Source organism: Colius striatus, chromosome 14, assembly GCF_028858725.1.
Source record: "Colius striatus isolate bColStr4 chromosome 14, bColStr4.1.hap1, whole genome shotgun sequence".
In the NCBI taxonomy this organism is placed as follows: domain Eukaryota; kingdom Metazoa; phylum Chordata; class Aves; order Coliiformes; family Coliidae; genus Colius; species Colius striatus.
This window is the reverse complement of record NC_084772.1, coordinates 10,330,786-10,358,394: the sequence shown is the minus strand read 5'-3', so window position 1 is coordinate 10,358,394 and position 27,609 is coordinate 10,330,786. Positions and strand designations below refer to the sequence as shown.

At 41.2% G+C, this 27,609-nt stretch overlaps 2 protein-coding genes across 5 annotated transcripts in view; one reads left to right on the top strand and one right to left on the bottom strand.

The window, feature by feature from the left end:
* Window positions 1–6,179: 6,179 nt before the first annotated feature.
* CCNE1 (cyclin E1) lies at window positions 6,180–19,264 on the bottom strand. Of its 4 annotated transcripts, none has more exons than XM_062007230.1 (11): window positions 19,223–19,264; window positions 18,084–18,174; window positions 17,773–17,841; window positions 11,195–11,337; window positions 10,979–11,114; window positions 10,049–10,195; window positions 9,189–9,284; window positions 8,683–8,817; window positions 8,482–8,593; window positions 8,239–8,396; window positions 6,180–7,436 (listed from the first exon to the last, which is right to left on the bottom strand). In XM_062007230.1, the coding sequence occupies exons 2-11, from the start codon at window positions 18,117–18,119 to the stop codon at window positions 7,311–7,313; spliced, it is 1,158 nt and encodes a 385-aa protein (XP_061863214.1). In that variant the 5' UTR covers window positions 18,120–18,174; window positions 19,223–19,264; the 3' UTR covers window positions 6,180–7,310. The 4 variants fall into 4 exon arrangements, with proteins under 4 accessions (XP_061863214.1, XP_061863211.1, XP_061863212.1 ...); XM_062007227.1 differs by lacking the exon at window positions 19,223–19,264 and adding an exon at window positions 18,282–18,442 and having other exon boundaries at window positions 18,084–18,192; XM_062007228.1 differs by lacking the exon at window positions 19,223–19,264 and adding an exon at window positions 18,282–18,442.
* LOC104563245 (uncharacterized protein F13E9.13, mitochondrial) overlaps window positions 18,966–27,609 on the top strand; it is a 25,710-nt gene continuing 17,066 nt past the window's right edge. The window contains 3 exon segments of the mRNA XM_062007234.1: window positions 18,966–19,020; window positions 19,251–19,326; window positions 20,485–20,567. Coding sequence (XP_061863218.1) covers window positions 19,254–19,326; window positions 20,485–20,567 — 156 coding nt within the window. The 5' untranslated portion in view covers window positions 18,966–19,020; window positions 19,251–19,253.

Below are 27,609 nucleotides of genomic sequence, written 5' to 3'. Positions count from 1 at the left end.
TCTACTCATCCCACTTCAATGCCAGATATACATCACGGCTGCCAGTGCTACACACAATTCCTTTTTCCCTTCTTGCTTCCCACTTTTTCTCCTGCCATCACAGAATCTCCACTGTGACTGAGCCTGTGCCTCTCCTTCACACGAAGGGTAAGTGACCTGTCTGACTCTGTTTTCTTCCTACCCCCATTAACAGAAGTCAGGCCTTCTTGAACTTCTCCAATGGAGGAAGTCAATAGACATGGAAGGGGGGGGGGAGTGTATGTGTTTATGTGTTAAACTACAAGAAAACCCCACAAGTCCAGTTTTGACAAGAAATCAAGCTAAAAAATAAAATATCACACACTGTCACTGCAAGCAACATACTAGTAAGGAGATTTCAGGACCAGTCACCCCACAGGAGCACCTCTCCTACTCCCAGCAAAACAGGGTGGCCTGGGCAGTGAAACATTCAACAAATTGTTCTGTTGCCACTTCTCAGGGGAAAACATTTGCTTTAAAACAGTCAGATGAATTTGGAGTGATCTATAGGGCACTTTGTTATGTTAATGACTGTTACCAACTGTCTCTTCTTTATATTAAAGTGTTGACTCATTGTCAGTTGGGGCGAGACAAGACAGCTTGCTTGTGCCTTGCAGTCCTTTTGCACTCACCCAAACTACTCATGTGAGGACACTTTAATATGAAGAGACACTGTCTGTGGCCATTATTAATCTCCTGACTGAAGCCCAGAATACTAATAAACCCGTGCAGGATCAGCTAGCGTTTCCTCAGCCCATTCTTCATTCTGCAAGATTTTGGCCAAAATGAAAACATTTTTCTTCATTTTCACGAGCCCGTGGCTGACAACCAGACTTCCCAATACAACATGGAAAAAGGTTTTCACTTGCCCTCTACTGTGCCCAGATAACATCATCATCATTCTGGCACAGGTAAGGGGAGATGCTTCCTGTGAGCCCAGAAACATCAGCTCTAAGAACATCAGAAAGTAACATTTTGCAGATCTGTCTGAGGTGAGAAAGCAACTTGTTTATTCTCAGACCAACTTTAAATCAAAGTGTAACAACCAAACCTCACTGTGAGCTGTACAATCCAAATGTTACACTGACATCTGGTAAGTACTTGGAAGATGAATGTTGGGCTAGAAAAAAAAAGTAATAATCTTTTCACTCTTGTCATGCTCAATAATTCTGAACATACAGAAAAGTTGGGCCAAGGTTCTGAGCTGCAGAGGCTGGCACCTCCTAGGGTACACCCTTCAACAAAAAATATCTCAAAACCTTATAAGCAAATAGGAAATAAAGCCCCATATTCCTCTGTTCTGTCTGATGTTGTTACTCTGGGATTCAATCCAAGAACACTCAAACCATTCATCCTGGTTCCATGCAGGGCACGCAATAGGTATGTTCATGTAACTTGAGTCTGAACATGATAACCTGGCAAACCACATCTGTCCCTACTTCTTCTTTGGCCTTGTAGGGGGGGAAAAGCCAAACCCTCTCCTACACAGCTGTATTACATTTTTACTCTCTTTGCAGTGAATGCCTAATTTCCAGCTAAGCCACTTATTTATATTTCTTTGTAATACCTCTTCCATCCATATTTAAGAAGCACCAGTCCTGGCTGCAGAGCAGTGTGTGCTGCCTGCTCATGCTAACCAGCAGCACTCTCACCCTCTCAGCTTTGTGGTTTCTTTCTGAAAGCTCACATCTGTACACAAGTTACTTAGGACCCATGACTCTACTGAAAATAAAAGAATCTGCCTCCAATGAAGAAAGGATCACATAAGATATGCTTTTAGCATCAAGAAAATCACACCTGTGGCGTGGCCTTTAGCTGCATGGTTTGTCATAAAATGTTTAGGCCTGTTGCTTTCTTCTCTCAAGAGAATGGTTTAGCTCATGATTAAATCCAGTATCATTTTGGTTTCAAGGAATTTTACTGTATACAATTTGTAAAAAACCAAACATTTGATCCTTTCCTTTTGCCTTTGTAGCTTAAAAATCCATTAACATGTGTGTCTGAATACTTTCTAAAAAAAACCAAAGTGAAGACCAACTGCAACGTTGCCAGAAAGACATTAAATGCATTTAGATTTAGAGAAGTTTCCCCAACGCAGCCACTGTCTGTAAATGCACTAGCTCTTCTTCCTCTTTCCAAAGCTCAAGGAAATTTCAGAAAGTAATGAAATCCTTATTTCTCTAGCCAAGTCCAAGTGAAAAGCATAACGTTTGAAACTCACAATACATCACAGGAAAACATGCTGATACAAGGAATATTTCCCTCTCAAACACAATGTCTTGTTGCACAACCACAGGCTCTTCATCCCAGGAGCTGAGGCTGGTGCACGTGTTGTCAAGTACAGGCACCAGTCAGTAGAAGCAAAGTCTCACGCCAAGGAGCAGGATATTTTCACCACCTTACATGTCAGTAACAGTCTCTTCACTTGTCACAAGCAGATATTTAACCGAAATGTCTGGGAAGAGGAACAACAGGTCTACCTGGCTAAGGTTTGCTGGCAAAATGAAGGTTAGGAGAAGTTCTGCACATCATTTTCCTTATATGCCAAGTGATCATATATTCTAAGCAGAAATAGGCCTTTCATATTTTTCATCCTTGCATATTATTGCAGTCCTGCTGAAACATCAAAAAACTGTACATTATGAAATATGCTTTCTTACTTAGTTACATGAGATTGCGTTCAGTTTGGTAACAGTTTTCAAATAGATACGCAGTTCCAACAGACAGTCTGCTCCTCTGAATTACCAGCAGCTGTAGGACCAAAGCCTCCTGAGATTGGAAAGATTTTCCTTCCTTCCTTGATAGCCATTTTATCTAATTTTCTCTCAAACATGCCATTCTGCAGAGTTTAGAAACCTCTGGTTTTATTCAGCCTACAAAGAATATTCCTTTTTATAGTCTCAAATTCACCATATGCTTCATATACAAACTTACCTTGTTGTGCTTGGCATGAACTGATTATTTCGAGAGACTGAAAGGAGACAGATTAGTTAGTATTGCAATATTCTGCAGTCTAAATTAAATGTTTGATTAAGTATAAGTTGTGTCAGTAGCAGACAACTCAGAACTTGAGGGAAATAGGCTTTGTACTTAAGTACTTTATGTACTTAAGACATAATGTGACTTGCTTGCAGGTAGCATGGCTGAAAGAGCCCATCACCAAGATACTTATTGTTCAACAAGTGACTACTTTGTGGAGTTTTAACTTCAAAGCACAGAAGTTCCACAAATTGGCTGGAAATCAAGTGCTATCATGGCAAGAAACAGACCTCTCGGTTACTCCACCTTGACTGCCCAGTCTCAGTAGGTCTGCACCCTGTGGCACAGGTGATGCTGGCTAGGGTGAGAGGCCAGAAGAACCAGGAGAGGAAGGAAAGCCATGCTGTATCCTGCCACAGCCATCACAAGAGGACAGAGCTGCACCCCACATTTACATGCCAAATCTTAGCAGGAGATCTCTCCTCAGAGACATTACAAGAGTCCAGATCAATCTGACCTCAGCCTTGCCAGAGAGGAGGAGCTGTACTTAACCCTCAACAAGTTCAAGGCTTGACAAAGTCTGAGTTAACCTGTATTATTTCACAGTATGTGCTAGTATCTCTCTTTTTCAGAGCAGAGGGTTGTGGGGGAGGAAGATATGGAAGATGAAGGTATGAGTAGTCTAATTCTTCCACTGCATTTTGTTAAGTACCTAGAGGAAGCATGTTCCCAAAATAGGAGATTTACGCAACAAACAAGGCAAAGTAGGTCCATTCAACGTCAGTCTGTGCACTTGCCAGTTCCCCTGTTGCACATTGGCCTCGTTTCCTAACAGACTTCTACCTGACCTTGCAGTGCCCTGGCTGGGTGTTACTCCTACTGAAGCCTGGAGGAAAGCCAGTTGTAGCCTTTGGCAATTCCATCGTGCCCCCCCCCACTGAGGGGCAGTGCTGCAGTAAGCTCCTACAGTCATCCTGGAGCTGACTTCACAGCCAAGCAGAAAGAGAAGCATTTTACCCATCTGCCTGTGTTCAGACTGCTGCTGCTGAGAGCCAGGCCAGCTGTGCTGCACGGGCAGGAAACAGCACCCAGGAATTGAGAGAAATTTGAGCCAGACCATGAGCACTTGGGGGCCTGCAGCTCTCAGGGGATATCCGACTGAGTATTTGTGCAAGCACTCACTAAACTTGCAATGGCTGCTTACCTCCACCTCATGCACACAGCGTGAAATAAAACCCTTCATGTTTTCACTCCTGAGAACCAAGAGGACACGCTAACCTGAGACCTAGAAGCTGACAGATAACCACAGGCAGACCACCCTACTGGGAGACAAGTTAAGCACAACTATTTCTATGAACTCCTGCTAGGTAACTACAGGATTCTCATCAGCTTTGCATCTGTCAGACTCACAGTGCAGACATCCATGTCTTCATCCTTTCTGCCCACCAGTGCTCTTCCTCCTCAACCCCAGCTCACAACTGCAGCCTCAGCTCACTCATTTAGGGTTGTTTCCTTCAATACAGTCACAGCTATCACCACCTTTCAATTTTATACAAGTAATAACACAAAATCAGTTTTGGATTCATTTTTCTTGTTCAAAGTTTCTCCAATGCCCCCAGCTTTCAGACCAAGGTGAGGTTTTGATACATAGTTATGACAAACTGTTCAGGAGGAGGAAGATAATCACATACCACCCGGGTTACTGCAGAATTCAATTTACTTTGCAGTATGTTTTATGCTGGTCTGCAGCTATTAAAGAGAGAGAGACCGTTCTCAGTTTGAGGAGTGTGCAGCAATGCACAGCTAAATCACTTTCAGGGGTTCTCCAATGCCATTGAGCCCCCATACTCCTGCACCAGGAACAGCAGCCTGGTGCATTACCCTGGCCTCCCCCAGAGCTCTCTCCCCACCTGTCACAGTAACATCCTCAGAGTCACAGACTGCTTGCATGAACATACTATTTGATATTAGTTTGTCTCACACAAACTTCAGCCTGCTTGTGAGCATACTAAACTTTTTTCTCTCCCCTAGCCAGGCAGACCTGCTTCTCTCTGCTGGCCCTGAATCTGTCTCCAGAGGACGCTCGGGTAAAGAAATAAGGAGAGGGAACTCTCACTTGGATTTGAGTTTGGGTTTTTGGTTTTTTTTTTTGAGGGAAAGGGTGGCAATTGTAGATTAAGAGGAACTTTTTCACTGAGAGGGTGGTTAAACACATGCATAGGCTGCCCAGGGAGGTGGTGAAGTCACCAGTCCTGACGGTATTTAAAGCCATGTAGATGATGTGCTGAGGGACATGGTTTAGTGATGGGCTTGGCCCTATGAGGCCAGTGGTTGGACTTGATGATCTTAATGGTCTTTTCCAACCCAACACTTCTATGATTCAATAGGGACAATTATCTTCCTTAAATTAGCTGCAACATTCCTCCCCCAAATGGTTTTCAGCCTGTGATAAGAGAAGCTAATTTCAAGCTACCTTAGAATTACAGCCCACTCAGACTTAAGTGTCTACATGTGTTGCAAGACAACCAGAAGCAAAGATTCTTGAAGCACGAGATAAAGATGAGAAAGTAAGAAAACAGTTCCTAAGGCAAGTCAGAGCTGCTGGAAAGTACCACAGCTCTAGGCCTCACTGCATTTCTCCCAGGGCTGAAGCACAGCCCCAGGCTCCACAGTCTGAACTGACCTCTGCTCCTGCCACAGCAAGGAGGCTGACCTTTCAGGAGGGGTGAGGGGAAAGTTATAAAATTAGCAGGATTACCATCTTAAAGCAGAGATCCAATTTAGAAAGAGGCCCATTATCTGAAGTTTCATTCATAGATAAATATGTATCTCTCAGACAGGTTTCCCACACAGCTGAGAACACATGGAACACCTGCAGCCACTCTTTACTAGGTATTAACCAGAAAGTCACATCTAGCTTAAACTGAAAGTTAAGAGTTCATCATATCTGCACTGTTATTACAGTATTTTCCTAAACAGTTAGAAATAATTAAAAATGCAATCCCCATTTATAAAGAGTTTCACTTTAAGTATGATTTTTAATGGTTTGGGTTTTTGATTTTTTTTTTAGAAACAGATGAAACACACTAAACACACATCTTTACTTAAATGCTACAGCACTTGTATTTCAGGAAGTAATCTACAGAAGGACATTGTGAATCCTGGTTGTCTCTCCGAAATTTTCAGTGCTGTTGAAAAGTTCTTCAAAATGAACACCACAAGAAAAACAAGCAACCTTTTTTTAACATTTATTTCTATTTCCCTTTTCTCCAGAACCACAACTTTCCAGTAAACCACTTACTACGAGTTCTCAGACCTTGCAAAGTTCAAGAAGGACAACTGTTGCTGTAAAAAGGCACACACCATTCCAGAATTCAACTCCGCAGAGAAGACAGCTAGTTGCCAAAGACTATAACAAAACCTCAGAGTTGAAATGGTTATATTTTAAGAAAAGGTAGGCTTTCCATACCAATCACTTCTCGCTATCAAGTGTAACAGTTCAGGCAATATGATTAAAGAATTTCAAGGAAGTTGTGGAAAGATTCCCCAGATACTTGTCATGTTTATTATCCCCTCCCCAGCCACCTGGCTAAGGGAAATCCAAGTAGCTCAACACGACAATTTTAACTTAATATACAAAAAGGAAGTTTTAATTGATAAGCCAGTAGTGGTAAATAAATAAAGCCATAGTTACTATATTATTCATCCCCAACTCCCACACTACTAGTGGTCACAGTCTGAAAAACCTTAGCTGACCATAATTAAAAGAAAAATAGGAATATACCATAAAACCAGCTGTCTTAGACAGCATTTTTATTAAAAAATGGATACACAGAAACATAGCAGCATTTACAATAAAGAGTTTTTAAAAAGGCATCAAGTTGTAAGCCAACCATTTGAAAAAGAGGCTTTGAAATGTTGTCTTCCACAGTACTTTTTGCTCATTTGTCAACAGGGAACAGCATAACTGCAGATTACCCAACGACAAACAGGCACAATAACTAATCTAAATAAACTTCAAGCCCTTTCCCTGAACAGTTGGTCACATCAAGCATCACCCTCCATAGCAGCATTTGGAGCACTCTTCGGTGTTCTTTTAAGTGGCTGGTGTACTTGATCCATTTCTTTAAAATATTTTAAAGTTCAATAAAAATATTTCCAATAGAAAAGTTCTTCTGTCATGAAAAAAAGTAAAGTTTCCTTTTCAGAATCCATAAAAGCTTATGAACTTCACTGGCAGCATTTCCACAACGCAACAAGAGTTGGAACCAGCAGAACAGGCACTTCAGCAAAATTGTCAACAGTTTCTAAAGTCATATTTGCTTCAGTCCAGAAGACTGTTTCTTACTACTATGTGGTGGTGTAAGGACACCACCAGTGGGGAAAGGTGAAGTCCTATTTTGCTCAGCCAATATGGCTTGTTTTGCTTGAGCTTTGTCCTGAAAGCACAGGAATAGGAGAAAAATCTTTACTTTGGTATATGTAGGTAATAGACCAATACAATTCAGAGTTATATAACTTGATAGGTTGCTAATTTGGAAATGCATATCTGTATCTCACAGTACCTGATAAATCATGCAGTACACAATAGTTATTGAATATAAACCCCAAGAAGTCAGTATGAACTTTTGGAATCTGACGAACAGCACTATGGTACTTGTATCTTCAAGAATACAAAATTCAGAAGCAATTGAACAAGCAGAGCTTTGGACTTCTACTGCAACTAAATAACCTAATTAGGAAATAAGGACTTCAATAGCTTAGATTAACTACAATTTGTTGGACAAGACTTTGATCCTCTGGAAGTTTCTCATACTAAAAACACCACTCTTGCTCAACTTCTTTGTCAACCACTGCTGTCACATAGCAGTCCCACGAGATCAGTCTTTCTCTTTTTTCAGATAAGGTTGTATTAAATCTTTCTCTATGGGAAACAGAGGTAGTATACAATATTTGAAGCATCCCAAAGGGTAGAAATACACTTCTGATTTCCCGAGTAATTATTTGCCATTTGAGATGAAAGGTCTAAGTCGCAATCACTTTTTTAAACTAAATACTGAAAAAGTCAGGTCTCTGTCCCAAGAACTTTGCACCTGGAGCACAATCTTACACCTTTTAGCATCCACATATACTCAGTCTCAATCTGATAATGCTTTAAGTTTACTGCACGTTCTAACCAAAGAAGAAGCAAGGTGTAGGAGACTTAGAGGCAGCTTTTGTCTTCACTATGCATATACATACCAGCAAATCCAAGCTGTTTATGTGCGTCTGTATATTGTGCAAGTCTTCAGGAGCTACACCTCTAAAGTGTTTGAGTTTGGAGCTTCCTACTTCCCTTATAGCCATTGCAAAGGGAACCATCCACTTTACACATTCCTCTATCTCACACCATTCATAACCTGGAAGAGAAGACATATGTTTACCTGACTGAATGAAGACTTAACATTTGTAAACACATTAAACTTAGTTTATAAATGCCAATACCTGAAACTTTCTGCATCAATTCAGATGAGGAGAAGTGATACAAAGCAGAAGCTGCAAGTACTCCGTATGTGTAGTCCAAGCAGCCAATATCCAGCACACAGAGATCCAAGAGCTACAGGACAACACATGTTTAATAACAACATATTCTTCTACTACAGGAACTTCTTCAGGTGAATCAGCATTTCAAGGAAGTAGTCTTACCTCTGCTATTTGTACAAATATTTGCTGTGGATATTGTGGTAGCAATACCTCATAAAGCTCATTTAAATATGCAACTTGCATGTAGATGTTTAGCCATGAAACAACTGTCAGTGGATTTAAGTTCCAGTTAAGAGCCTGAAAGATCAGACATGCACAAGACTTCAGTATCGATAATGAGCTCCTAACTTAAACCATGCAACTTTATTTTCCCCAAATCAGAAGCTGTAATTCCATTTCATCAAGGCATCTTTGAAACACACAAATGTAATCCTCTCCTGTACCTACTCCTGCCAATAGGGTCAGGGAACGATTCCTTTCTTGTTAATATGCACATACTGGTGGACACTTGAAATCACTTGTTACCTAGAGAGCACTGTTTTCCAATTAGAAAGGAAATTGTGCCTCTTAGAAGCACATAAGATTAACTGAGGCTCTCTGCTTTTAGTCTGATTATGCCAGATGTTTTTAAAAACTAAAGCAGAACTAATTGCACTTTGAATTATTACCTTCATAATGATCAATTCCATACTGAGGATTTCGTCTTCTGTACAAGCTCCGTCTGTAACATAGGCAAACTGGTGCAACTTTGGTGGATAAATTTCCTGAAAGATAGATCAAGTATTCACTTGTGGAATAGGTTGTAACTAGTCTTATGTACTTACAGAAAATCTGAAAAAGAAAAAAAAAAACCAACCCACCACTACTTCAGTGTTTCAAAACAGAGGGGAAAAAAAGAAGCAACCCCCCACTCTAACTCACAGTGGTTTTACTCTGCCTTTAATATACACAGATTTCTTGTTCAACCTTCCTGCTCATGGTCTTCACCTTTTACTTTTGACAGATAGGTGCAACATGACTTATGATTGACTACAGATCCACTGAGACAGTATATCCTAAAGAAAAAGCTTTTTATCCCTTTCTTGAGAAGAACAGATCGAAGAATAATGCACTTAAAAGACAAACTAACAACTTAGAAAGGACTATGTATTTTAGTGGTTTAATTTGTACACAAAGAATAGCTCAGACTATCATCCAGTAGTTACTCCACGGACAACTGAATTGCAACAAGTGGTCTCTGTATACAGAAACCAGCCAAAAATTCATTTGGCAAGTGCAATTAAAAACTTTAGATTCATTGTACGACTGCAAAGACTAGAGGTATACTGTGCTGTCGGACAGTCTTAATTTTGGTCACTTCTAAAAAAAATACAAAGCATTTTGAAAAGAAAAAAAAAGATTTTTTTTCTGTCTCTGCTGAAAAGTCAAAGCATCAAACCCCACAGAGCCTGACAAAATATGTCTAGCATACAGTAAGTGTGCTGTCTGTCTATTCACATTATGTTTATGTAAAGCTGGAGATACTTACCTCGAGCTTTGCTGCTATGAATAAAGAAGAGATACCAATAAGCTGAAGTAGTGTTTTTACAACATTCTCCTGTGTTGCCATAAACCGATCAAAGAAATCTTGAGCTAAATAAAAAGTTTCTCTATGAAGCTTGTAGACTTCACAAACCTGGAGAGACATCAGAGATTACAAAGGTCAAGAACAGTGTTAGAAAGTAAAACACAGATGCTATAGATGTATTTTTTAAAAAAAGCAAGAGCTAGACATAAAATTCACATTGGCTTTCTGCTTCACTGCCACTGTGAAGTAATATGCTAAGCAAGAGCAAAACAGTTCCCTTTGACACAACATGACTGCCACTACACTAACTCCCAAAACAAAGAGATCAGAGTGAAAACCCTTTCAGGAAATGCAAGCACATGTTCTAACATTGTCAGAACATCAGTTCCTCATTTTTGCAAAGAGGCATCATTCCATACCTCAAAAGACAAAGTTCTCATAAATCCTTTAGAACTGAGAACAGAGACTCCACCATGAAGTCATCCAAACAGCAAAAAAGACTCTTAAACTTTCTACATGCCAGACACGGAGGCTGAGAGATGCCTCTGGTCTCCAATTCACCACACCTTCCTTCTTACAGTGACTTTATAATAAATTGTGTAGCTTTTATCTGCAGTGTGACCTCAAAAAGCTAATACCACAGAGCTTTAGGGACAAATTTATTATTACCATCATCACTCTAACTGAATAACGGAATATATTGTAAGTTTGTATACCATCAGTTCAAACTATTATATAATTTTTTAAAGTTTGGTGCCATTGACAAGCTTTAAGATTAAGACAAGTGTTTAGTGCCAAATGGGTTATGCAAAGATCATGAAAAGGTACTCACAACAGTTTTAAGGACACTTCAACAAAAGCACACTTGAAATATTCACAAGGAAAGCTTACCTCCATTAGCCAGTCTAGAAGGATTGTTCTCATTTTAGGTTGCAGGAGAGGGTGCCTTTGCATATAAAGTTTATCCCTCACGTATGTCTGTTCTTTGCTGATCATATTCTTCCATACATCCTCTCTGTTTGCCCAGCTGAGACAGATCAACATGTTTAGTCTCAAGTCATAACACAATAGGAAGGCAGGGAGGCAGCAGCAAAATGGCACACTTACCCTAGAACTGGTAATGGTGAAGCTCTAGTTGGAATAACACTTAGATGTATGAAGTGAGAGTAATCAACACCAACTGGATCATCATCTTTATCCGGAGTAGGAATCAGCATATGGGCATTTTTGTGAACATTATTCCAGGATGGCTATTAAATAAAATACAAGATTTTATACTGTGTCTTATTAAATAATAATTTTAGCTGTAAATAGAAGACAAGACATTGGAAAGAAACTATGACAGAAACTAGGATTAGCTCTTCAAGCTGCACAGAATCATTGAGATGGGAAGGGGTCTCTGTAGGTCGTTTTGTCCAACCCCCCCTGCTCATCATGGACACCAACAGCCAATGACCCAAGACCACATAAAGAAGGCTTTGGAATATCTCTAAGGTCAGAGGCTCCACAACCTCTCCGGGCAATACATGCCAGTGCTTGGTCACACTCACACTAAAAATGTACTCCCTGATGTTCCGAGGAAATCTGTGCTTCAGTTTGTGTCTATTTCCTCTTCTTCCATCAGTGGGTATCACTGAAAAGAGCCCGATTCCATTTCTTTAAACCCTCCCTTCAAGTATTTATATACATTGATACAATCTCCCCAAGTCTTGTTTTCTCCAGGCTAAACACCCCCAGGTCTCTCAGCCTTTCCTTATGAAGGAGATGCTCTGGTCCCCTAATCATCTCAGTGGCCCTTTGCTGAGCTCTTTCTAGTATGTTCAAGTCTTTTGTACCGGGGAGCCCAGAACTGGACACAGTACTCCAGCTGTGGCCTCACCAGTGCTGAGTAGAGAGGTGGTGCTTATTTTCACAGTAGAGTGAGGTTGCAACTAAAGCTGAAGAACATACACCCTGTTCTTTTGAACAACCACAACTGTTACATGGAAAAAAATCCAAATCAGAATCTCCACTGACAATGTTGCATTTTGTTTTTACCAAAAATATTTGACATGAAAGCAAGATGCTTGCCTTCAGGTATAGAGCAATCAGACGGAACTTTAAAATTCAATTTGTGATTATAATTATACAAATACAAGGTCGAGATTTCTGGTAAGGGATAGATGCCATTCTGAAGCCATAGTTCCAAGCAAAGCAACTTTGACAATAAACACAGCAAAACAGTAGTTCATAAAATTTTTCCTGCTCATTCATCTTGTAGCACCAAGATGAAAAAAGCCACAACACCTATCCAGTTGTTTTCAGAATCACTGCAAAAAACACATATATGTTAAGCAATTACCACTAAACCTCAAGCTATTTCACATATAGAATTTTGCCAAGGTCCACAAACATCAGATGTCCAACCCTTCACCCATCATACCCTTTTACTTGGACCAGAAGTTAAGTTTAGGTTTACTTTTCTCCCAGCTAACTGTTAAACAAGACCTTGAAGTACACTTTACAGAGTTCCCAGGAAAATACTGCTTGGATTTTTTTTTTTTGCAGTAGAAGACAAAGCCAGCCTCATGTCATCATGCCTAAGCAAATCAAAATTTGGCATTTTTGCCCAAAAGTGAAGTCAGCCATCTTGCTGCAACTTGATCTGTTCTGCATCACTAAAAGGACAGAACTCCTTAACAAGATTCCTCATGTGCTTCAGAAGAATCATTAGGAGCTAGCAAGTAAAATGCTCTACATTAAATTTTGTCTCTCAAAAGAAGCTTCCACACCTGATTTTTGCCCTGTCTTTCCTACAAATGACATCACTTTTCAGAAAAATGGCTACCCTCTAAGCACCAGCTTCAGAAAGAGAAACCACCAACTTGATGAAACAAAAACCACATTTCACAGTTCACTCACAGCTAGGACTGTTTCATAATTTTGAGTTACTGACACACAGATGAGTAGCTTTTCTTGGAGTTCTACATGCAAATCTAGTATAGCTACATATCGTGCCGTGCCATGATTTAACTGTGTAGAGAGAAGCAAAAAAGGGAATAGTAACTTTACCTTGACAGATTCCTTATGAATTGAAAGTTTGAAAAATAAGTGTCACATTAGCATTGCTTTAAATTAACTTTTGTCCTCCCTCAAAGCTAGACTTTAGTCACTCATCGTCCTCCAAACTGCACAGCAAGCCCAGCTGCCAACAGCCTTTGGAGAAGTGCTGCCTTATCAGTTAATCAGCAAACCAACAGAAAAGCAGTACATGATATAATATCTATTTAAATGTGCCTACTACACCAGCAGCTTCTGAAGGACAAGGGCTACACAGTAGCTGTGAGTAAATAACTCACATAGTACACTGCAGCAAAGACAATAACTAAGAGATTTCACCATCCCCAATCATCTATAAGAAAATACAGATCAAGGGTCAAGAGCCTCTTAGCTATTTTGAGAAGTAAACCAAAAGTTTTTGACTAGATAACATCACTCACCAAGACAACTGTGGAAAAGATACAACTGAAAAAGATTATAGCTTAGTTAGAGACAAGAAGGAAATAAATGTGCAAGGCCCTCAAAAGCAAGAAGCTACCAGGAAGGGAGATAGGAGTCTGAATTAGGGTAACTGAGGGAACACTATAGCGCTGGCATTGATTTGGGTTGGGAGAAAATAACAATAATAACCAGACTCTTGAATTTTTACATCAGATTTACCAAGACAACCAAAACTAAGAAACAGTATCAAGAAACTGCATTATGTCACACTGTAACAGTAAGGAAATGAGAGCTACCACTGAAAAAAGAAACAGTTTAAGGTGGGGTGGGTGTGAGGAAACCATGAAGAGCTTCCTTTGGACTTGCACAGAGCCAACCCAAAAGCAAGGAGCTGCCAAAAAGTGACAGATGTTAGAGAATCTGTGCAGCCTAGAGGAGGAAATCCTACAGTCCTGGACTTACATTTGAGGCAAACAGAAGCTGAGTAGGATGCAAGCGAAAAAAAAAAAAAATATCAGTGGGCAAAGCTGCCTCTTCAGATCTACAATGATCCCAGCAAGAAAGCTTAGGGACACACATGCTCACATTCCAGACAGGAATGGAACAGTTGATCAGAGATATAGATTTGTATCTCAGACCTGAGAACTAGATATAGATTGGAGAAACTGAACTGAGGACATGAGACTTGTTAAGGAGCACTGAGAAAGGCAGAAGGTAGGTGACCAAAGAAATCCATCGGAGCAGTGAAACCCAAACAGCTCAAAAAAAAAAAAAAAGAAAAGAAAAAAGAAAAAGAGTTGTTGGGTTTTTTTTAAGTTCAAACATTCCCACCCCTCAGTCTCCTGCAGCATGTCATCATTCATTGATATACCAAACACTTGTAAACAGATTTTTTGGACATCCTTCAGGCATAAAGGTCATACACAAAAGGTGACCACTTGGATTATCAGTTACAGGCAGAACCTTCAGCAAAGCAGCCACACCTAAGAATACAACCTACTGAGATACTTGTGCATCTCAACGCGAGCTGGGAGCCACCAGAAGCAGCTTCCACAGGGCAGGGCAAGGAAGGCAGTAGGAAAGCAAAGGAAGAAGGTAATCAAGAACTGTATTAAAACAGCAAGGGCAGAGGATTTTCAGCATGGAAAAAGAAGGCCAAGGAACAGGATGGGGACAGGCCTGTTGTCTTACCCTAAAAAACAGCACCTTGTAACAGGGAGACATCAATATCAATTACTAGACTGCAGTCTTAGTTTGCCCACGAGAAACAGTAAGACCTATAATTCTAGCCATTTTCCACTCATGGGATGCATTAGTTTTAAGTATATGGGTTTTCTTTGCCATCAGGAAGGGATCCCAGAATAAATATAAGGAAGAGAAGAGCAAATCACATTACTAAATTGTTCCAGTTCTTTCTGAATAGCATAGGAGCTTCTACTACTTTTAATTTGCTAAGAGTCTGAATATTACCGTCCCAGATTTGGCCAAGTCAAGGTCTCAACTTGCATATAATTTATGTTCTTTATCTATTTGCCTGAAGACTTACAAATTGTTTTTGGGATATTTATTTGTTTGTTTATAAATTGGATCTTTCAAAAATAACCTAGAGTATTTAAAGAAACAGTTTGTAGGACATTTTCAAGCCAGTTAGGTATGACATTCTGACAACAGTAAGACCAGACTCTGGAAAAAGTCTAATGAGAGACTGATCAAAACTATTTCCTGAGTTTACTCTATCTTCTTTTCACCTGAAAACATCAGTTTCACCTAAAGAAAACAACTTTCAGTTTAAATTCTCCACTCTAGATGGAGGTGGCCATGTAATTTGTATCACAATTGCAGAGATGACTGTTGTCTAGTTAGATTAATTTTGTTTTACACGAAGCCTTGGAAGTGTGTCTGCTCACAGAAAGCAGCCAGAATTAATATGAGAATTACTATCAGAATTACAGCAGTGCCAGTTCTCTAAAAATCAAACACAGAATTTATGCAATATTCTGCTGTCACAAACCTGATGATATAGCCACCCTTTCAGCACATAACGGGTAACGGCATCCTAATTAAGAACTCAGGCCTTATGTTCAACAGAAGCAAACTAATGAATTGACTATGAAGATGCTGTAAAGTGGGATGTGACTATGATATTTTGCCTTGTGCATAAACTGGCATCAGTAAACAATTTATTTAATGTACAAGTCATGTGGTATAGACTGCAGTGGATTTATAGCTACTTGCATTTTAGTTATTCTGTTGAGGCACAACAATTCTATCTCACTGGCTATCATACAAGCCTGCTATACTGCTGCTGGAACCATAAACATATTCTCATTAGTGGCCCATGGCAATTTATATCAGAAAATAGCTTGTGTCACACCATAGACTGAAGAGCTGCTGCTGTGCAGCCAAATGTTAGCTTTTTTAAAACGGATCTGTAACAATCTGGCTACTTTGTCACAACAAAAAACCTTCTCTATGTAGGGATGGATACACAGGTATCCCTTTTATTTGTGGCTTACAGAATCAAAGAGCCATATCCAACAGTGTCCTAATCTCCACTTGAAAAATTCCCAAGTAAATATTTTGGATGCCTACTGCCTAAGTTGTCCAAGTTTTAATTTACACATCATTCCTGAAGCTAATTTGAAACGGCTACCAGGACAAGACACAAACAAGAACAAAAAAAAAGAATGGAAGCCTTCATCTACTTTCAAAGTTAAAGGCCAACATATGCAAAATATATTTCAAGTCTCTTTCCACTGTTTTTCTGGAAGGAGGCAAAACTGTGTCTCTACTGAGGGGTTTTTAAACAATACCTCACTATTATTGAATAAACATGCACAAGAAGCTCTTCCTCAGCTCAAAAAGAATGAATCTGTCGGTGAAGGAGAGAGCAGTGGTGAAGGACAGGCAGCTCTTCCTTGTCAGAAGTGAGAAATTAGTTTAATATACTGCACAAAAGAAAGACAGAAGGGAAGGAGAGATCCCCTCATTAAATGCTCACCATTTGAGCCCTGCTTAATATGTTGACTGATAACTAGTATACGCAGTTGCAACAAGCAGAGGCCATTCCAAACAATGATGCCCATCTGTTATAGTAGCACTTTAGTCTTAGAACTTCCAGCTGCCACTTCTGACTAGATGTGCCACATTATGCATAGCCTCATGTACCAAATAAGTATGGGTCTGTGTTTCCCGATCATGACTTTTGCAGCTTCAGTATCATCCTGCACGTGCATTAACAGGCTGAAGTCCTAGTGACAGTGACTGAGCAAGCATGTGTGTGCATGCAGAAGAAAAGAGCGGAATAAACCTTTTTCAGAAAGCAGACTACTCTCTTTTATTTAGAGTGGGCATCCTGCTTTCAACACCATATAGCAACATATCATCCAATATAGATACCAACAGCATCTCAGGTTCAAAGATTTTAGGACCGGAATAAGAAGACACTTACTAAAGTTAGTCTTGACTTTGTAACTCAGGTTAACTTAAATGTCTGACTGAGAAAACTACTAACCTCCACTCCAGGCCTCACTTCCACAGCTAAAGTGACTTTACAGAAATGATCCCTCTGTTCTGCAGAGAAACGAAGTTTGTTTTACTACTGCATTAGTGGCTACCATAGGTTTCAAAGTTCTAACCAGGAACATTGTACTCTGTCAGTCCAATAACGACACCTGCCAACAGGAAGGGAGCTGACGATGGAAGGAAAGGGGGATCTTAACCCTGGTCACAGGTGATATGCAAGTAGAAACATGTCTGCAAATTGAATCATCTCAAAAGATAATTCTGTTTGTATGCTTCAGTGTCTTGTGCTTTGGCTGCAAGGTACAGCACATAAGCTGTACTCTTGCAACTTTCTAGAGAGGTCAATGCAGAGTCTCTCCATGTGGGCCTAAATGCATATTAAGGCTTCTGTAAGATGCACCTATGCAACACTAGGACAGTTGGATATATTGAAGTAGTAACATGATGTTTTAGATCAACATAGGCCTCATCTCCTGCAAAGACTCCAAAGCAACCTGTATGACCCAAAGTGTTTTGCACTATTCATCAGCCAGAGTAGACAGTCCCTCTTGCTCACTGCTACAGCATATGCAGTAGCTGCAGAGCTGTTGCACCATGTTCATAATAAAAATGAGGTACTGTAAAATAATAACAGGGCCGAGAAAGATTATAGGAGTATGATCTAAATCAAAATCTGTTACCTGGTTTTCATACTGCTTTTTTCTAGTCATCTCTATGCTGGCAATTTCTTCATCGGGATCCTGTAAGAACTACAAGAAAGAATATATAATTTCAGGAGTACAAACTACAGGACAAGTTACCTTCCACCACTGCGATGCACATCGAATCCCTCAGGGTCACAGCCCCGTGACTGACCACCGCCTACCCACTCCCCTGAGCACCACATGGCCCTCACACACCCAACAAAAGGCGGCAAGGACCCGGCGGCAGAGCAGGCGCTGGCCTACGGGCACCAGCGCGGGCCGCCGGGCAGGGCCGGGCCCACACTCACCGTGGCCACATCGGCTTTCCTCTTGCGGGCTCGCATGGTGCACTCCGCAGCCCCGTCCCCCTTGGCGGGAGCCTTCTCCTCCACACAGTCGCTGCCAAGAGAGGAGAAGCTAAGGGAGCCGCGGGGCGCCTCCCCAGGGGTGCCCAATCGAGACCTCGGCCTACAGGGCCTGGCGAACGGTGGGGCCGGCGGACTCACCTCTCTCGGCGCATGGTGCCCGCCTGGGCCAGGTCAGGGCGAGAGCTTCGCCGTGCGGGCAGCGGCCGAGCAGGCCCGGGCCCCAGCCTCCACAAAGGACCGCGGAGGCGCGGGCGCAAGGCGCGGAAAGGGCGGCCGCAGCCCCGGGCCGGCCCCGCCGGCTCCCCCCGCCCCGCAGCCGGGCACAGCGGGAGGCGACAGGGGCGCCCGCCGGCCCCTACCCGCGCTCTCGCGCACTCACCACCGCGCCGGCCGCCCCGGACCTTCGCAGCTGAGGGCTGTGGGTGGATGAACGGGAGGGCGGGCGGGCGCCCAGCCGGCAGCGGTGCTGGCAGGGCGCGGGGGCAGGGCAGGAGCGCGGGCGGGCTGCGCCGGGCGCCTCCTGCCTCACGGCGCGGCCGCTCCCGTCCCTGCGCACAGGGCGGCCCGCGCCGAGCGGGACATTTAAACGCGCGGCGCGGGGCCGCCTCCCCGCCCGCCCGCACACGTGGCCCCGCGCGCGGCGCCAGGGGCCGGCGCCCGGCCGGGGCGGAGTCTGCGGGGGGCGCGGCGGGGCGCCGCCGGCGGGCCCGAGGGAAGCGGCGCAGGGCCGCGCAGCGCCGCGGGGCGCGAGATCCCGCGCCGGGGCCGGCGAGGCGGGGCCGGGGCCGGGCCGGAGGCGGGGCCGGAGGCGGGGCCGGCGGCGCCGACGCGGAAGTGGCAGCGGCGGCAGCGACAGGAGCGCGCGCGCCTGCCGCAGGTGGACGCTGCCGGGGCGGAGCGGGACGGGGTGAGGGGAGGTGAAGGGAGAGGACAGGACAGGGCAGGATGGGAGCTGAACTGAGGGGAGCTGAGCGGAACGGAACGGAAACGTCCGCCCGCGGGCGGGAACGGGCCTGGCCTGTCCGCGGCAGGAGGCGGGCCGCCGCCATGGCCAGCCGGGCCCTGCCCGCCACACTGACCTCGTCTCCCCTCTGTCCCTCCCCTCAGGACATGGGGCCGCCTGGGCTCTTCGGGCGGCTGAAGGCGGCTGTCGTCGGGGTGGTGCACGTGGGAGCGCTGCCAGGTAAGCGGCGGCGGAGTCGGCGGTGGCACCGGCACTGCTGCCCTCTCCTCGGCGGCCCACGTTAGCCCGGCGTCGGCCCTGGAAGCCTTCTGCCGCCGCTGCGGCCTCTCGTGAAGTGCCACAGATTTGGGTATCCTCCCCTTTCTAATGGTTAAAGGGGCAGGAGACGTTTCCGTAGTGGGAGCTAGGCTGAGAAAACAAGGTTTTGGTTTTGATGGGCTCTCCACTGCTGTGTTTTAAGAAGTAATGGCTAGGAAGTTATGCAGATGAGCGTTTGGACAGGATAGATGTTGGTCAGAACTGTCACAGGTCCCAAGAAGCAACAAGGCTCTCAGAAAACTGTCTGGGTTTATTCCACCCTGGCCTTCTCGTCCACCTTTCCAGGGGCTCAGGGTAAGCAGAGCTCATTATACCAGCTGACCTTCCTCTTGACAAGCTGGTGCCCGAGGCTCCCAGTGTTCCCTGTTTTCCTAGAAGCTGCCTCAGGGCACTGTATCCAATTTTCCCCACTCTGAAATCAGACCATCTAACAAAAGTGTCAGAGAACTTCTTGCAGTCCCCATTTCAGACTCTCAAGGCCTGGCTTTACGAGCCCAAATATGAGAAAAGATTTTGGAGTTGATCTTACAGGAAACTCATTAACTATCTTAAATTCTAATCTGCAAGGTTGATTGTATTTTATCTTAAGTATATATGCTTCCTAGCACAAATGAACACACATGGATTTGTCCAGGGAGTTCAATGAGTTTCCCTTAAGAATTTTGCCTGGTGTTTAGCACAGGCATTCTGCAGATCAGGAGTTGGCCTTGCCATAGGTTATATTACATGGAGCATCATGTGATGCAGGGTAAGCTGTAATAAGTACAGGAATAAAAAGCTAAGACCAGACCTGGTGCAATAAGAGATCATAAGCAGATTGTCCTCAAGTTTGTGAAATAAGTTTAGGAACCAAATGATGACAGCAAATCTGTCAAGTTCAGCTATGGAACAAGATGTCACTAAGACATGTCACAAGGAGATGCAACAGCCTTTTAGCAAATTTACCCCGTTTCTCACTATTTCAGTATGCCATTCTCTACAGTTGTCCTACCTGAAGGCTGTTACTGTATGTGGTTTTGGTTTGTGCATGCCCTGAGGTAAGCAGTATTATTCCTACAGGGACACCAAGAAATTCTCTTCCATTGACTCAGATTGTTGATCAAGCTTGTCAAGAGGCGGAAGCTTACAAGGATGCTGGAGTTGTAAGTTTTGAGTTCTTTCTTCCTATGGCAGCATTTACAAAAAGCTGCTTTTGCATGCCCAGTATTTAAAATTGGACCTCTAATTCGTCAGAAGTATCTTCAGCCACACTGTTTAAGAAGATGTTTAAATCCACATCTTTTATTTCCACATAGTGGGTAGGCCTTCTAGATTACAAAATCTAAAATAAGTATCATATGCACCCAAAAACAATTGAAAAAGCTTAGATTCAAATTGTGCAATTCAAATTGCTTGAATTGGTTTATCATAAATTTCTAATAATCAACACAATTTAAGGGGGTGGAAAAGTATAAAGTTAACTGCAACAGAGATGGTCACTGGCATTCTGTGTACCTGGCTGTAGAATGCTTACAATGTACAATACCTACAAGAAGGACACCGAGGTGCTGGGGCATATCCAGAGGTTGGTAATGAAGCTGGTGAAGGGTCTGGAGAGCAAGTGTTATGAGGAGTGGCTGAGGGAGCCGGGGATGTTTAGTCTGGAGCAGAAGAGGCTGAGAGGAGACATGATCACTCTCTACAGCTACCTGAAAGGGGATTGTAGTGAGGTGGGAGTCAATCTCTTCTGTCCACTAATGAGTGATAGGACAAGAGGAAATGGGCTCAAGTTGCACCAGGAAGGTTTAGATTGGAAATGAGGAAGAATTTTTTCACTTAGAGAGTTATTAAGCATTCCAGAGAGGGGCTTTCCAGGGAGGTAGTGGAGTCACCATCCCTGGAGATATTTAAAAGACACCTAGATGAGTTTCTGAGTGATAGAGTTTAATTTAGTGATGGGCTTGGAAGTGTTGGGTTAGTCGATGGATTTGATGATCTTAAAGGTCTTTTCCAACCGTAATGATTCTATGATTCTACCCTAGCCCCCTGGCAGCAAGCAAGCCCACTTTGTGCATCTAGAAAAGAAGGCCCAAAAGGCCAATCTCAGCCAGAGGCAAGAGGTGGCAGGTACTGTTGACTGAATTGCCATTGGACCTAAAGTGGTGTAGTAATCTTCATAGGTCAGTAGATTTTAACAGGGTGTATGTCCTTTTGAAAGGTCAGTTATGTTTTAAACATTTCATTGCACTTTGTCTTCAGTTGTTGATGTGCTTTTTCTTTCACCTGCCTATAGTATCATACATTTTCTCGCACAGTAAGGTGGGATCCTAGCATCTGAACTTTGAAAATGTCTTAAATGAACAAGTACTTGATACTCTGAGCTGCTGTTTTCTGCAAAACCTTAATAAAAATCCATTTGAAACTTTTCAAATGTCATAATCTGGAATGATACTTTACAGACTGAACAAAATTGCATAGAGCTTAGTCCAAATTATAGAAGACCTAGGTCAAAATGCAAAACGAGTCCCACAAAGTAGGTTATGGGCAGAGTACTACTAAGGCTAAATTAGGAAAGAATCCTGAGAACAGAACTGTTGAAAGGATAAACAGCTGTGCAGAAGAATGATGTTTACATAGATGGGCTTCACTCTATGTGTTCAGACCGGATGAGCATGTGCAAGATGTCCATCCAGTTAAAATAATATCTAACTGCAAGTTATAGAGAATGAATGTTATAGAGAATGAATGTTTTCTTCCTTTTCATGCCTGTTGAAAGAACAGGTGTTCAGTAGCTCTGTATTCTGTACTGTGACTTTATCTTTACAGCTACAGTATCAACATGAGATATAATGTGATTTGATCTACATCAGAAGAGTGGCAAGTACTAGTCTCTGTCTTCCTGTGTGAGAGGAAGTGGTAACAAGTGATCTGTAACCCTTAAAGCCATTGCCCCACATTCCAGTGCTTGTATACCCATTTTCCTTACATACTAATTATGCACTGAAACCTTTAGCAGCAGGGAGAGTACACCCAAGTGTACCGAAAGATGAGGGAGGGTACAGAACCAGTTACTTTTGCTGCTGAAATGCACAAAGCTGGAACAGTTCTAAGACAAGCTTTAAAATCAGTACTAACACAAATTTTTAATTCAGGTTTTATACTTTGTCTTTTCAACAGTCAGAACAAATTCTGCAATTCCAGGTCTGACTGGTTTACCTCCTCTCCTACTGTATTGCAGTCTCTGAACTTCAATATATTTTTACACCTACCTTTCATACAGATGAGGTGCATGCAGTCATTTCTCTACAGATTTGGACAAATTCAGGGCTTAAAGTTATGCTTAGTCTATTTCCTGTGGATATCACAGGAACATCAGTATACATTCCACACCAATATTCATTCTAAAGGTCTGTACACAACAGTGTTACAGTAATTGGACAAACAAATCCTTTATTAACACCATAAAGGTCAGAGATAATCAGGAGAGCTTCCATAAATATCAGTATGGCTGCCTAACAATTTCTGCAATTCACTCGTTTAGTGTTTCCTAGTACATTAGGAGAAATGCAAGTTGTTATGACAGATACTTCAGGAGGCTTCCTGGCTTTTGCACAGAGATGACTACTTTTCACCAAGCTAACTGTCCTGCTTTTGTAGTGGGAATATTTTTGAGTTTCCCCCTTAGTACTGTCAGTGAATGTTAAGCTGTTTGTTTCCCTTGTGGAAGAAAGGTAGAAACTTAGGGTTTTTTCCAGTGGTGTTTCTACTGAGAGAATTTCCAAATGCTGCTTACAGTAGCCTTTAAGAAGATATGTAACCATCTTGCTGCTGCTAGATGTTTACATATTGTTTCAAGATGCTTGAAATGGTGTTAACATTTAAAATGAAAGTTTATAGTCTTACTCACTCCATATGCATTGCATTTGGAAGTAAATAGTAAATTCAGAAAAAGGTGACTTGTCTGGCACCTTAGCAGCTTAACATAATAAATATGAAAGATTTGTGATATTAGAGCACAGTAATGAAAACAAGTGAGTGCTCAGTTAGGAAGCCATCTGTGCTCAAAATATATATGCTTTGTACCCGTGTGTTGCTAAACAATGAAATTCCCCAGGCAAGATTTTATAAGCAGCAAGCTATGAGGCATTTTTATCTGCTTTTGTTTAAGAAAAATGCAAAATATGTGTTCAAGTTCACTTTTACTCACACCGTTCAGCATGAATGATGCTTACTTTGTAGATAGAAAACAGAGCACAAGTTCCTGCTAATTTCATTGACAGAGATCACTTCATTACTAGTTGCTATTATGCAGCTGTAGCTACTTCAGTATCTGACCTGATAGGCTGGTAGAGATACATAAGTAAACCAATTTATTTTAAAAAGAAGAAGTCTCAAAATTATAAAGCCACATTGAGTCGCAAATATTACAATGCTTTTACCACACAACATTTTAGGTTTGCTTCTTTTACTAGTGCTGTTTCTGGAGATATATTTGTTGCAATTCTGATCCTTCTGCCTCTTCTTTTGTCTCTGTATGTGAAAGGTGAGTTTCCAGTTCAAGTTTTACGTTGGTGTTTTTTAAAAAGTGAAAAGTGTCAAGACTATTACTCTTATAACTGCAGGGATAGCTAGAATTACTGGGAGTTTAATAACAGTTGAAGTGGAATAGTATTTCTGCATAGAAACACATATGTAGTTATCACTTGGGTTACAGAAGTTAACATTTCAAATCTTAGCTATGTTACAATAGAATACAATAGCAGACAAACCTCCTCACATCTACCTCCCATGGTATATACAAGAGAACATAAGCTATCTACTTACCTATATTAAGGCAGTAATCTCTTGCTCTGGAGGTAAAAGTTTGTAAAGGAACAGCTAGGAAGCTGTGCCTAGGCACAGCAAATAAGTGCTCTACAAAGGCATGTGACTTCCTTTATAAGGGGCACATGACTGTGGTGGTGGGAAAGGCTGTAATTGTCTTACTGTACACCTAGGCCTATATAATAACAGGTATGGTACAAGAACTCCTTTTCTCCTGTAGGAAAGAGTGTTTGTTTTAAGCTTGCAAAGGTTTATATTGGTATGCATGTGTTTGTAAGTAAAGCCTTTCTGTTAGGGGAAACCTGCGGGTTAAAGTTGTCCTAGGTAAAGGTTACATTAGGTAGATGCTGAGTTAGAGCTTGTATGATTGTTATACCTGTTGTGGTTTATAGTGTTGTAACTGTTTTTGAGGCATTTCTGCTGTGATACGTGTACACGAAGCTGAAGTGTTTTAAGATGTCATTTGTATAAGTGGGATAAAGCTGAGGAAATTATTTTTCTATATAATCAGAGAGCTATTTAAATGACCTATTTTCTAATAGCTTACTGTGATACAAGAGGCACTTCGCACATATGTAGCACTTCAGAAGTCATTCAAAGTAAAAATGAAATGTATTGTTTGAGAATTATTTATAATAAGGCTATTATATATAAGCAACACTTAAATCATCTTAATATTCATTGGAAAAAGGACACAAAAGGTATTTGCTAGAGTTTTATCTCATACTATCCAAATAAATTCTGCTTTGGGAAATGTAATACAGTAGCTGTTCCCATAGACTTTGAAACTATAAGCTTAAGTTCCAAGAACTTCAATTTAACATAACTGTTTTCTTTCCACCATTTTAATTAGCTGTCTGATAGTACTGAAGTCTGTTTTATATACATATCAATTCAGTAAACACAGAAATCTGTGGTGTTATATTTTTATATAAAATATGAAGGAAAGCTTTGAGTTAATGCATCTATAATTCAGTTCTCTATATTGCAGAACATATGCTGTTCTTTTTTAATTAAACAAAACATGATATGCAAAAGAACATTGTCTATTGGATCGTACCAAAAGAATAACACATTATTAAAGTAATACTAAAAATATTCACTGTAACTGTGGACCTTGAGGCCATAGGAAGAGACAGCTGCTGAAAAGTGAGTATAGTAAGTTTAAGGCAGAAGAGAGAAATATTGAAAACCTTCCATATGTCTGCATTTTTAGCTAGAATTGAATCAGATACTTTTTATGCCCAGTAGTATGAGTAGGGCTTTTAATTAGTTTTTAAATGAATTAGATCATTAATGTATGTAATAGAATTATTTGCTTTATGCAAATTTTGAGCTGTCAAAAGTAGTAACTCACAGAAGCTCGATTTCCCTACAGAATTCCTGTAGAATTCTGCCATCCTGTTGTCCTGCTTTTTCATCTAATGTTGCTCTTCAGGATCTGAGCATCTGAAGCCACATTCCCAGATGCCTTTCTTCCTGTGTGTCCTCTTGAAGCTGATTTTTGACCACTTGAAAGCCTGAGGTTTGTGGTTTGCAGATCCTAGCTCTATGCCCTTATGATAAGTTTGGGGTTTCTTAGATACCCAGGTTTCGGTGAAGTATGCCAAGTGGAGCATTCTTGAGCCAAGGACCAATGGCTTCCAAGTTTTGTAGCCTTATGGAATTACCTGTTTTCGAGGATTCATTGAACTTTTAGAGTTTGCTTTCTTAAAATATTATGGTTGTGTGTTAATCCTTTTGCCAGATAGTACTGCTGACCAACATTGCATCTTTGCTTAGACTGACCCCAAATGTATTTATGTGTACAGAGGACAAAAGGCTAAGGGATTTTTCTTCCTATTGGTACTACAGAGGATTTGGTAGTTGTACCTCAGGTGCAAGACTATTTGGTCAGTTCAAGTTTGTTGGAATAGTCCTCATCTCATTCCAGAGAAACCAACTAAGTTCATGATTTTATTTTTAATTTCTGTAAATCTTGTGAGTTTTCTGAGAACTAGTAGTCATCTTTGTCATATGGCTGCCTCCCATCACAGGTAGAGAAATGAGGACACTCAATTATACAGTGAATGGGATGTAGGAACAAAACCAAGGACAGATATTTTGGGTAGCTGTCATATTTATTTTTCCTTTGCCTACTTGAGGTTTTCTTGGATTGAAATTCTTGCATTGGAACTCTGTCATTAAATACACTGATAAATGGTGCCAAATAGTGTGTAGGTCTAATGTTGAGTACTCATAACATTGAATCACTTTTTTCATTAATAGGTTGTTATCATTTTATTTTTAAGGTAGCATTTACTTTGTGTATTTAAATACTCAGCCATAAGTCAGGTAAAGGCAGCTGTATGCTGGTACACTGGACATATGTGAGTTGTGCTTGGAGTGACCATATTGTTCCACTGGATTATTTCTGTTTTAAGTTTTCTGCATCCTCCATGTTGGGTGTTCATTTATGATGTCTGTGGCTTAGCCTGTCATTCAGCCATTAAATGCTTACTGCATTTATATACTGTCTTACCTTTTACTGCCAAAAGAGCTTCTGCGCTACAGCAAAGATTGAAGAAGCATTCCATATGAAAGATTTTTTTAAAGGAAACCCTTTTTTCCCCCCCTTCCTTATTCTCTACATTATTATTAATGAAATTTCTTTGTTTAATCTCTATTTGTAATTTTTTCCCTCGAAATGTTCTTTCTATTCTGGTTTAGTTACAGCATCTTTGAAATAGAAAGTTTTCATTTTAAAGGTTTAAGATGTGTAGTAAAACTCCAGAGAGAGCATAACTTATTTTCTATATATACACTTAATTTGTCTATTAAGCTTTTTGTATTTTTAGATTGAAGGAGGTAGGACATTCCTATCTTCTTAAAACATTCTCACTGTAGATGCAAAAATGAGGCTTGAATTATGTTTCAAGGCTATACTTTTTGTTATTAGTCTTTGACGAAAGTTGTATATGATTTGCAGTTGTTGAAAACTTTTTGCTATATGCTATAAAATGATTGGGAAAATACGAGGTATATAACATACAAAGATTTTCAATAAATTGCACAAATTGTATCAGCAGAGTATTTTATCATCAATCCGTTGTTTGCTAGGAGTATGTCTGTGTGGAATGAAAGATACAGTAGATAATAAATAGCAATATCTTCCTTCAAGTAATTCTGAATCTGGAATGGGAGAAATATCAATAGTTAATACTATGGTATTAAGCACACTGCAAATAGGCACAGTAATAGTCAAACAGAAAATTCTTTTATTTATCCAAAATAACACTTATTTTCTGAACATTAATTGAATTGAAAACTGCCTTGGTTATCTCTAAATCCTCTATTATCCAAACATACTCAATATGCTATATTCCACTTGGATAATTGAGG